Below are 12,428 nucleotides of genomic sequence, written 5' to 3' on the forward strand. Positions count from 1 at the left end.
CATGAAATTGGCTGCCCTGCTTCACCCTCACCCCCCGCATGAGGAGCGATATATTGCTGGGTCAATACCATTATCACGGTGTGATTTCAAAACCGATTTTGGTCAATATATTAAAAATAACACAGCACTAAAATAGACCATAAAATTTGTACAAAAATGACAAAAATTAGTTGAGGAGGCAAGGGATGGAGCTGTGGACCCTCTGGGTACATTCTGCAGACCCCTACACCAGTGTGGTGTAGTGGTTAAGTGCGACAGACTTGCGTCTCCGCTCCTCCACATGCAGCTGCTGGGTGACCTTGGGCTAGTCACACTTCTCTGAAGTCTCTCAACCCCACTCACCTCACAGAGTGTTTGTTGTGGGGGAGGAAGGGAAAGGAGAACGTTAGCCGCTTTGAGACTCCTTCGGGTAGTGATAAAGCGGGATATCAAATCCAAACTCCTCCTCCTCTTCTATTTGGGAACCTCCACTCTAGACCAAAATGGTTGGGGACCCTGGACCTACACTCACTGGAAGGAGATCTCAGGTCTTTCCCTGATACTCCTGGCGGTGTCAGGGATTGAACATGGGACAAGGTGCATGCAAAGTGCATGCTCTACAACTGAGCTATAGCCCCTAATGTTGTATTGCATGCAATCGGGTGGAGGGTCTTAAAGGCACATAAAAGCAATGAAAGCCGTTTCTGTGTTATACTCTTAAAAACAAATAGACTTGACTTCATTCACTCTCAGAAGTGCATGGATCTCCCAGCATATATTGTTAATAGGCTTTTGCAGTTATTTTACCTTGTCTAAAAAACTGCAAGCAGGAGCACAAGTGATTGCTTTGCTACTACAATATAGCTCTTCCTGTGAAACATCAGATGACATTTACATTTTTGAAATGCATTTTAAGATTAGGAAAACTGTAGTAAACAATTACAGTCGTACTACATTCTTAATGTAGTTGCAAAACACCAGAATCTTGTTTTGAAAGATCACAAACTTCCTACGGTGCAATTTTAGTTTAAAGATTATAGTGTTTAGCTGAAGCAGAAACAAGGAAATGGGTTCAAGACTTTGAGGTAAGAGAACAATGTGTTTGGACTGGTCTCACTTCCTAGCATTGGAAGGAAAAGAGAGTTTTCCTGTGCTTGCAGAAACAGCAATATGCTGAAAGCCTTGTCAACAGGCTTTGCCTTGATTAATAGGTTTCCCACCAAGAATTTTCTATATGCATTTTGAAGAGATTTTTTTTGCTTTTGGTACAAAGAGAGCCATAATTATAAGTGAACCTTTATGCTTCAGCATCACTACAATATTTAAAATGTGTTTAGAAATAATGCCCATTATGTTAATGAACATCACTGTAAAATAAATATTTAAACCCTAGTTTCCCAGGTTCTAGTACAACACTTTGAATCACACTGTGTTTGATTGTCTCATTTTACAGCTATCACTTCTCTGTTTCCCAGTACTGTGGTGCTGTTAAAATTACTGGTACAACCAAGCACGGTGCTGATAACACCAAGGTTGCAGGTTTGGTCCCCTTATAGGACAACTGCATATTCCTGCATTGCAAGGGGTTGGACTAGATGATCCTTAGGATCCCTCCCAACTCTACAATTCTATGAAGGCAATGCTTTAATTTGCAAAAAGGCTTGTTTCAAGATCCCCAAATGCAATGGGCTAATAGACTCGATGTCCTACACCAGTAACTTCTTTCTTGCATCTCCTTCCCTCTTTTTTGTATCTCAGCCTTCGGTGAAACTCCCAAAGGTAACGTGGTACGTTTCGACTTGAGGCGAAGGAAAGATACGACAACGCTACTTTAGTGGAATCTACACACACATTAAAAAACGCTTTTTAAAAGAAGTTTTGAAAAAGACATTGAATTTTGCATAGCTCGCTCTAGCCCTCTCGTGTCACATTTGCGTACAGTATTGCACTTTACAACACATTTAAAACGTTTTCTTGGCAGCTGTGTAGCTGAGTCCTTGGTGTGGCATTAACTTTGGTTGAAGAGATCTAGACCTGGAGATCTCTAGAACACCTGGAAAGGCCCTCAGCCGGGTAAAGGTTTGACTGAGCACTACTAAAAGGCATCGAGATAATAGATTCAAGGCTATATGTAGATATATAGCTTTGAACATACCGTATATTGCCCTGAATGTCGATGCCAGGCGCGCCTAGCCGGCAGAGCGCGCGCGCCTTGAGCCAGGAGGACCCCTTTCCCGAGCCGAAAGCGGCTGCTTTCCCGCCCCCTGCGACCAATTCAGTGGTGGATGTGTCAGGTGGGTGCTCTGGGCACCCGGGAACTGTAGCACCCTCGCTAGTCTGCTCCCTTCGCCTCCCAGGCTGTCCGCGAGAGGCGCCTCTAGTCCCCACCTGGCTCTTCTCCTCGCCTTGGTCGTCTCCAAAAGGTGGCGCAGGCGGCGGCGCGCTCCGGGCCTGGCGCCAAGCCGCTGGGTTTCCGGAGGGCCGAGCCTGCGCCTTGTGGTGGCCCCTCCTTCCTTCCTTCCCTCCCTCCTCCGCTGGCCGCCGTCGCTTAGCGCTCCCCCTTCGGCGCCGGTGGAGGGGAGCTCCACACAGGAGCGGCGGCGGCGGCTTTGGCACCGACTCCCGAGAGGCACAAGCTGCGAGGAGGCGCGCAGGCCTGGGTCGGAGAGCGCGCCACGCTCCGCTTGGGGGCGTCTCCGGGGCTGGAGGTGCAACGAGGACGGGGCTCCTTGGCGCGCAGTCTCCTCGCGTCGGTTTGGAGTTTTCTGCAGGCAGCAGGCATAAGAGTTTCTGGTTTCTCTCTCCCCATCCCAACCCCCTTTTTTGTGAGTGTGGCTTTCTTCCCTCCTTTCTTGAGTGCAGGTGTCGCCTCTCTGCAAATTCCATCTCTGGAGAGAGAACCGGGCGGATGGAAGATGGGGCGAGGGTTTAGCTCAATGCGATCCTATCGGGCATGGATCTAGCTGTGCATATTGACCTGGGAGCAAATCCCATTGAGCTCCGCTCTTTATAGTCCAGTGGCCCAAATGAAAGACCCCCCCCCCGGCACTTTTCTCCAAATGACTTCTTTTCCCTTGCAGCCTGAAGGTCTGGGGCTGCCTTTGCAGGCTTTTCAGCACAACCCCTTCCTCTGTCCTCCACATTTTGGGCGACAGCTCCCATCATCCCTGATCATTGGCTATGCTGGCTGGGGTGGGGCTGGTCGGAGTTGTACTCCCAGTATCTGGAAGACTCGCGGTTGGCTCCCCTGCTTTTTCCATGCTGCAGCGAAGGCTAAATCTGTGAAGCAAGTGTGTGATTGTCTGTTTGTCGCTGCCTTCATTTCCCTTCCCTTCCTCTGTTGTCTTCAGGGACCTGTCCTTATACTTTGCAGGTCTTCCTCTCTCCCTGTTCCATATCTCTGACTGCCTGATATTTCCGCTTGGATACTTCAACATTATTGTTATCCTTCTTGTTTGCATGGCACCGTGCAAGAGATTCCTGATCCTGGGGAGCTTTTAGTCCAAAATGTGAAACAAGGAAGGAAGCAGGCAGAAGCAATACATGTGCTTGTTTAAGTTGCATGCGTTTATGCTTGGCCAAAGGGTTCCTAACTATGTTAAGGCATGGGAACTAGGGGAATGCGCCAAAGACTTTGTGGGGGAAAAGGTGTATTTTGAAGACATGTGAATGAACTAAGAGAGGGGTCAGTACACAGGTATTCTGGGATCCAAGCAATAAGAGGCAGCAAGAGAAAAAAAAAGTCGGGCTGTGGAACCTGCAGCTCTTTATGTGCAGACCATATCTACTAGATCCAGATTATTCTAGGGTGCTCTGCATTGCAGAAGGTTGGACTTAGATGACCATCATGGTCTCTTCCAACTCTGTGATTCTGTATTCTGCATATGCTCAGAAACACTTTTCTTTATTGTTACAGGTATGAACCCTGGCACTGAAAAATATTGTGGCAATGAGCCTTGGTGCAAATTAAGTCCCGTTTGAAAGCTCTGCAGCAGGCAGGGAGGCTGACAGCATCTCTCTCTCTATCTTCCCATTCCTAAGGACCCAGAGCCATTAACCACAGAGGTAAGGTTTGTCAGGTGTCTTCCAGCATAAATGGACATAGAGATCAAAATCCAAGAAGATACGGAGTTGCTGTACTTGATTATGTTTTTCATGGAGACAGAATATAATGCTAACCCTATGCATTTTGTGGCGTGTTGTGGAATAGGGGCGAAGCTTTGCATTCATAGAACTTTCAAGAGAAGGCAGTTCGGTTTCAAAAAGCTCAAAAAAGTCCAGATTATGGTGGAGAGAATTGCGTTAGGTAATGTAGTTGATATTAAACGGTATGCGTTGAAGTCAATATATAATTTACTCCAGAAACTACTTGTGTGGTCCTTTTTCTTCCTCTTAGTACATTTACAATGTATTAGTGGGCCATAGACACTTTTTTGGGATGAATAGCTGTGACAAACTGGTATGTATTAAATTTGGAAAGGAAAAGAGCGTGCTCTGAAATTTTTAGCACAGGAAAGGCATAACCGAACCTGAATATGCGCTCTTCTTTAAGAGCAGAGGAATTTTCGACTGCATGCTAGTGTTTCTGTCAAGGCACTAATCTCATTGTGCAATGGCGAGATGGGTAAGATTATCCACATGATCTCCTGAGCGTCCTCTCCATCATGGTGCAGCTGCAGGCACTGAAACAGGTCAGCCAGTAGCTAGAGCACAGAGCTTGGAAATCTCACAGTGAATTCCACTGAATGGAGGTGCAAGTGAATAATTGTACTACTTGGCAGTGGCCAAGAAAACCCAAGTAACTGTCCAGCTGAGCTTTTTGGGGTTGTGAAAGGGTTGTTCAGTTTGAACTTGTCTTCAGATACAGTCATACGTCATGTCACGTCCGCTTCATGTTACGTTCTTTCAGGTTACGTCCCGCAGCAACCCGGAAGTACAGGAAAGGGTTACTTCCAGGTTTTGCCGCTCTCGCATGCGCAGAAGTGCAAAATGACATCATGCGCAGAAGCGGGGAATCGCAACCCGCGTGTGTGCAGACGCACTGCTGCGGGTTGCGTTCTTTTCATGTTGCAAATGGGCCTCTGGAACAGATCCCGTTTGCAACCAGAGGTACCACTGTATGTATAAGGCGGTACCCTTGACCTAAGTTGTTCGGTACTTTGTGCCGTAGTACAAGAACCCTATAGAATCATAGCATTGTAGAGTTGGAAGGGACCCCCAGGGTCATCTTGTCCAATCCCCTGCAATGCAGGAATCTCGACTAAATCATACATGACAGGTGGCCACCCAAGCTCTGATTAAAAACCTCAAAGGAAGGAGAGTCCACCACCTCCCAAGGGAGACTGTTCCACTGTCGAACAGCTCTTACCTTCAGAAAGTTCTTCCCGATTTTTAGTTGGAGTCTCCTTTCTTGTAATTGGAAGCCATTGGAACGAGTCCTTCTCCCCCCTCCCCTCGGAGCAGGAGGAAACAAGCCCTTGAGATATTAGAAGGTGGCTATCATATTTCCTCTCAGTCTCCTCTTCTCTAGGCTAAACACACCCAAGTCCCTCAACCATTCCTCATAAGGCTTGAGTTCCAGACCCTTGATCATATGCACACATTCCAACTTGTTAATATCCTTCTTAAATCATGGCACCCAGAACTGGACGCTACTCCAGGTGTGGTCTGGCCAAGGCAGAACAGAATGGTACAAGCGGCGACCATTTTAGGCATGTCCAATTGATGCTCAACTGCTGACGCATGGGCCCTTTTTGACCCAGAAGACAGAGGAATGGGGGCAGGGTGGAGGTGTAATGGGGCGTAACAGGCTTATGCATGCTCTGCTGAGACACGTGGGGACCAGGAATGGAATCCCTGCTCAAAATGGTACACTGTACTATTATTTCCCTTGATCTGGATACCATATGTCTGTTGATGCAGCCTAGATTAGCCTTCAACCTGGCCCAGTATAAAAAGGTGATCATCCATGTGGATGATCATCCATCTTTATGGCTTTACGTTTCCATATTAAATTCCCACCTTTTCTTACATGCTGCTTTAGCTATGGTATGATTATGTTCCCATTTGTTTGCGTACACGAGAAACATTTCAAAAACTACTGGGGTAGTGGAAAGTTGTATCAGAACTGCCTCTCACCCCTTGACTTTTAAGAGGTTCTCAGGGACAGAGTTTGAACCATGAAAGCACTAACTGCAAAATCCCATGAATTCCACATACACAAAAGGCAATGTGGCTATCTGATCCGGCATTTTCTGCCCTCCGTTTGTTTTGGTTTCCATTCTTTTCTTGGATGCAGAGGAAGCAAATCCCTCGAGAGTCCTGCACGGTTTCCTGACTTGAGTTCCCAGGCATCTCTTGGGAGCAAGAGTTTCCCTTCGCCTATTGGCTCCGCAACTGCGACAGCGATAAATGCTATATGAACACATGTTTACGCCAAGAGGAGAGAGTTTCTTGCCAAGAGATCTATAGCTGCATGCTTTTAAAAAACACACATACACAGACTTTAGGTTTATGGTTGAATAGAATCAATTAACTGAAGTCGTAGGTATGCCATACTTAAACCGTTTTTCTGTGTGTTTGCTTTAGGTTTTCCAGATTGCCATGTTAATGCTGCTTGCATTTGGAGTCCTACTTCAAGAAATCTTGGCCAGGACCCAAGGTGAAAGTCTTACTGATGGCAGCAACATTCCACAAGTGCCATTGTATAGCTATGGAAACATCAACTTGCCCGAAGAACATATCCCATACTTTTTGCACAATAACCAGCCCTTTGCCACAGCCTGCAAGAACGATCTTCATTGCCCATATAAAGTAAATACACCTCTTTTTTTTTTTTTTACTGGAGCCTAATGCCGATTTGTTGTGTTCTTAGAATCAAAGAGGTTGAAAGTGATGATAACTGGCTTCTTTTCCAGAAACCATGATGTTGATGATTCCAGACTCCATGTTAGGGCTATCCAAAATGTCACAAAATAGTGTGCAAGCTTTCAAGTTCTCCATAACGCTTAATCAGGCTTGGAGTTAAAAAAATGTAAGGTGCCAAAAGAGGGCGTGGGAAGAGAAAGAAATACATTTGACGGGTGCCCAAGCTATCTGTGTCTGCATCTGGTAAGAATATTAGGATGGAGTGCACAGGGAGTTAGCATCAGCCCGAGCCAATGATCAGGGTTGACATCTGGAGGGCACTAGGTTGGGAAAGGCTGCTCTAGAGCCTTTAATCTGATACATGCTTCCATGTGTGTTTAATTTCCTCCATATTCTCTTTGGCTGCTGCTAACAACATACTTGTTTATCCAACCCTACCCAGATACATAGGGACGCGGGTGGCGCTGTGGGTTAAACCACTGAGCCCAGGACTTGCCGATCAGAAGGTCGGTGGTTCGAATCCCCGCAACGGTCCCTGCTCCTGCCAACCTAGCAGTTCGGAAGCACGTCAAAGTGCAAGTAGATAAATAGGTACTGTGCCGGCGGGAAGGTAAACAGCGTTTCCGTGCGCTGCTCTGGTTCGCCAGAAGCAGTTTAGTCATGCTGGCCACATGCCCCGGAAGCTGTACGCTGGCTCCCTTGGCCAATAAAGCGGGGTCCCTTTACCTTTACCTTTTACCCAGATACATAGAATGCTGGTGTGTTTTTAATTTATTGCTGGTTTTAACGTTTAGAACGCCTTGATTGCTTTTACTGACAATCTTAACTGTTTTTTTTAATAGTCCTTATTGATTTAAATTATGCACATATACAAAATATTTGCAAAGGATTTACAATTTCATATTGCAATTATATAAGATCATATTGTACCCACCATACCATATTAGCAGAACTCCAGTGATACCTGTAAATAAAACACATAACAAATATTGCTTTTGGAGTAAATAGGAACAATACTAAAGAATATGAAACTGTGTGACAAAAAGAAGGACATTATAAACAGTACAATGAGAATGATTGGAAGACTTGTTTTGACAGAAGTCTTTTTATTTAATTGTTTATTAAGACGTTAATAGGAAGATTATGTATGTAAATTTGTTTCTGTTCTTCTCTTCTTTTTCTCTTCTGCAATTTCTTCTCCTTTTTCTTTCTCAATTGTTTTTCTTTCTTGACAATCTTAACTATTTTATTCTTTTCATAAACAGCTTTGAGGTTTCCTACAGTCAAGCAGTATATAGATTTTATGAAATAAACACCTTGATTGACTTACAGTATGTCCATGTGTAGAACTGGAAGTAGGCTCAAATCTTTAGAGGTAAAAAGTACACACAGGTTATTTGTAGATCACGTGTGCATTTTTGCAAGCTTGCTCGTTCGGCAACATGGCACCAACATCCAAAGCAAAGTTGGCATTTTCCTGTGTTTCCAGAAATACTTGAAGAAATTGAAAGCCTGTTGGGGTTATGAGAAATCATGCAAGCCTGAAAACCGTTTTGGATATCCGAGATGTGATTATGCTGAGATTGGATGGTAAGCGCACATTCCACGCCCCCGTGCCTCCTGCAAACTCAGGCCCAAGCCAAACCCAACACTCAGTTGCATATAGAGAACTTCTGCTGGTATTTATTTATTTTGGTACATGAAACAAGACCCAAATTAGAGCAAATGCCTCCCAATTTATATGCTGCCGTTTGTTTTTCCAGAGCCACAGGTTCTGATAACATATACCAGGGATATAGTAGTGCAACATTTTAATTAATAGATAGATAGATAGAGATATAGCTATAGATATAGATATCCATATGGGGTCACAAAGAGTCGGACACGACTAAACAACAAAAAACAATATGCGCATAATAGTGCTAACATCTCCACTACTGATCTATTCCCATCCCAAATGCCAAGCAGGCGCCCCTGTGCCTTCTTGCAGATCAGTTAAGTGGTACCCTTTTTGTGCTAGGCAGAATATGTTGAAACTCGCTCTTGTCCATTGTTACACTCCGTAAACCTAGCTTATAAGGTTGTTCAGTGGCATTTATTAACCCATAGACTGGGTTTATTCCCATAGTTAAAGCTTGATGTTTTCTCAAATGGACACACTTGCATTATTTCACCATGTAAGGGCTAACACCATTGAGGAGGCCCAGCATGTATTCTGGAAGCAAGCTGACTTTGGTTATGTTAAGGAGAGGATGAATGAAGTGAAGACTCACTGCAGACCTCAGGCAAAGGTAAGTATGCTTGTATGCATTCAGAGAAAGTTGTTTCCTGATGCTATGCTCCACTTCCCCCCAATTCTTCTTAAAAATATATATATGTTGCTTTTGTCATTTTCTTATAGGGAGATTCTTCACTTCAATGTTCTCGTTACCTCCAGTATTGCAGAGCAACAAATCTATACATTGATTTAAGAAACCCCAAAAGAAACCATGAGAGGTACGTACCTTACTTACATTTCAACAGGAGAAACAGACACACTAAATATCCCTATTAAGCAATTCTGCTCATCTACAAAAGACTTCTATTTTTTTTAATACTTCTCCAATAGTCATTAACAGATATATGCCAGGACTCAGAAATCTGCATAGGTTTAATCATCCAAGAATGATGTCTAAAAATCTCTTCTTTTTTTTTACTTTTTAAAGAATCATTTGCTGACCCTCATGATTGTAGAACAGACATGGGGAACCTTGCGCTCTCCAGGGGTTGCTGAGCTACAATGCTATAGCAGGTTCTGCAAACATCTTTCTGAATTTGGAAAAACACAGTTATTTTCTAGATGGCTGGTTTTATTCAGTACTTGCTTTAATTCACGAAGCATGCTTTTGTTCTTAAGTTTGTTTCGGTTTTACGTTCATACCCTCAAAAGTGTGTCTATATATAGTCATTGTATGACCGTTACACTTATTTCTTGAGACCTTTAAAACATTTGCAACTGTGTTGATTGAACTGTAGCCTGGATGCATGTTGAAGCAATGACATCACCATTTTGGTTCACGCGAGACACTTCAGGGATCCATGCAACCCATGTTTCCAGTAGATCACATGCAGTGAAATCCTATGCTTGCTTACTCAGAAGTCAGCCCCGCGATATTCAGTGCGGGGCTTATATGGAAGTCACGGTGTTTAGGATCGTAGCCTTTGACTGCAAGCTTGTGCTCAGTGATCTGGCAGTGAGCTTCATTGAATACCACAGAGTTTAATTTTGAGTAAGCATGCTCGTTGTACAGAGTGACAAGTTAAAGTGTGATGATGAATCAATGCCTTGATGTACATCATTAATCAAGAGAGTGCTCACAAGGTAGTCCAGTTTAGAACTGACACTTGATTTGAACTTCTGCTAATAATGTTTCCCCTCTTTAAATAGATTCAATGAAGACTTCTTCCAGAAGGGTGAAATTGGAGGCCACTGCAGTTTAGACATTCAAGGTTTCCTTGCTGAAGGGCAGCGGAAGAGCCCTTTACAGTCTTGGTAAGATTTGTAGCTGTCTGCTATTTCTTGTTTCTCTACAATAGACATCTTTGCAGAAAAGCTCAGCTCCCAGTACTATGCTCAGTTGAGTACTCCCCTTCTCTCCCACCAGGCACACCCATCTATGGGGGCGGGGTGGAGGCCCCCCCAATTTTCAATGCGGGGCCAGGCCCCCTCAGTGTTCCACAGCCAGGCAGGCCCCATTGGGCCCTCCTGTGGCACTGCAGGCTCTGTTGGGCCCTCCTGTGGGCCCATACCATCGTGAGATGCATGACGTCATGCGCACTTGCCAGGCCTAGCCCCCCATGTTGGGCAGAACCCGGTGTGCCTGTCTCCCACAACATGTCACAGCAGTAGTTAGGGGTGCAGTTGTTTTTAAAGAAAGAAACAGGCTTCTGTGGTGGTGGAGCAAAGGGACAATTACTGAGGTGATGGTTATTCCAGTCTAGAATGTTAGCAACGAAAAGCAGGTCATTGTGGCTGCATTACATTCTTTTCTATGGGAACCGTTGTTGTTTTTTAACATGAAAATCCACAAGTAATAGGGAAACCTGGGAATTGATGTGGCCTGTTTTGTATAGCCTGTATCAAGGGTGGGGAACCTTTGGTCTGTCAGGTGTTGCTCCCAGGTCCACAAGATTGAGTGTTATGACAGAGGGAGAAAAACTCCCCTACTTTCTACTTTCCTCATGCCATGTGTAGTTCTTCTGTCATGTTACCTCCTGCTCATCAAACTAAAAAGTCCCAAATGCTGCAGCGGTTCTTCTTAGTGGGGTTGCTCCATCCCTTAGATGATTTTGGTCGCTCTTTCCTGGACCTTTTCCAACTCTACAATATCCTTTTGGGGGCGAGGCAATCAGAACTGTACACAGTATTCTAAATGCAGTCACATCATAAATGCCTGACGAGAGCTTCAGTTTTGTGTTCAATTCCTTCCCTAACGACCCCTAGCTTGGGATTTTCCTTTTTCATAGCCACCACACACTGAGTCAGCATCTTCACTGAGCTGTCTGCTACAACCTCTGACTTGGTCAGTCCCCACCAATTCAAGCACCATGTGTGTGTATAATAATAATAATAATAATAATAATAATAATAATAATGAAATTTATTATTTATACCCCGCCCATCTGGCTGAGTCTCCCCAGCCACTCTGGGCGGCTCTCAATCAAATGTTAAAAACAGTACAGCATTAAATATTAAAATCTTCCCTGAACAGGGCTGCCTTCAGATGTCTTTTAAAGATAGGATAGCTGCTTATTTCCTTCACATCTGAAGGGAGGGTGTTCCACAGGTGGGCGCCACTACCGAGAAGGCCCTCTGTCTGGTTCCCTGTAACCTCACTTCTCGGAATGAGGGAACCGCCAGAAGGCCCTCGGCGCTGGATCTCAGTGTCCGTGTATTAAGATTTACAGGCCATTCACTCCGTTCGGAGACATGCTTTTGGAGCTCTTTGTCGTTCTAACTACCGTGAACAATTTGCTATGGCTACCTCACTGCTAACCCCAACTCTAGATAATTTATTAAAAAGCCCTTTCTCCATTTAGAGAACTGCCAATTCATATCTCCTGCTACTGAAACAATACCTGATCCAGAAGAGAACCCTCTCCTCTTAGCTATCATCTTCTAGAAATATATCTTGCAGGGCTCAAGTTCCATTAGCTGAGCCCAGTACAAATGGTATTACGTCATGGCGGAGACTTGCTAGGCTGTTAAATGGATCATGCTAATTGGTCTTGTACCTGCAGTCATGAATAACTTGTGTCTTTGCTGAGATGCCTTTAAAATCATGGTCAGCGCACTTGACATGAGCGTAGATATATTCAAATTAACTGGATATTGGAAACGCACGGACAGAGAGATTCTCTCTCTTGAAACTTTCCCCAGCTCTTGATTTATAGATCAAAGATGCTGCTTGCTCCTGAGATCAAAGGCAGAGTTTAACCTTTTGAAGCCTTACTGAAGAAGCTTCAGTTACAATTAAAAATAATTTTAATTGTCAAACTTTGTCTAACTTCACCAGCATTGTGAAGAGAAGTCTGCCTGGTGC

The 12,428-nt window shown here is 44.4% G+C and overlaps 1 protein-coding gene across 4 annotated transcripts in view; it reads left to right on the forward strand.

Annotated features, from left to right (window-relative positions):
* Nucleotides 1–2,488: 2,488 nt before the first annotated feature.
* Nucleotides 2,489–12,428, forward strand: part of EOGT (EGF domain specific O-linked N-acetylglucosamine transferase) — a 30,874-nt gene continuing 20,934 nt past the window's right edge. The window contains exons 1-7 of one of the 4 annotated variants that reach the window (XM_080995804.1): nucleotides 2,489–2,804; nucleotides 3,896–4,044; nucleotides 6,568–6,792; nucleotides 8,336–8,436; nucleotides 9,029–9,137; nucleotides 9,248–9,342; nucleotides 10,274–10,378. In XM_080995804.1, the coding sequence (XP_080851930.1) occupies nucleotides 6,583–6,792; nucleotides 8,336–8,436; nucleotides 9,029–9,137; nucleotides 9,248–9,342; nucleotides 10,274–10,378 (620 nt within the window). In that variant the 5' untranslated portion in view covers nucleotides 2,489–2,804; nucleotides 3,896–4,044; nucleotides 6,568–6,582. The remainder of the gene's footprint in view (nucleotides 2,805–3,895; nucleotides 4,045–6,567; nucleotides 6,793–8,335; nucleotides 8,437–9,028; nucleotides 9,138–9,247; nucleotides 9,343–10,273; nucleotides 10,379–12,428) is intronic. The other 3 variants (XM_080995801.1, XM_080995802.1, XM_080995803.1) reach the window with 3 other exon arrangements.

This window comes from Podarcis pityusensis, assembly GCF_964106645.2.
Source record: "Podarcis pityusensis genome assembly, chromosome: 2".
NCBI classification, from domain to species: domain Eukaryota; kingdom Metazoa; phylum Chordata; class Lepidosauria; order Squamata; family Lacertidae; genus Podarcis; species Podarcis pityusensis.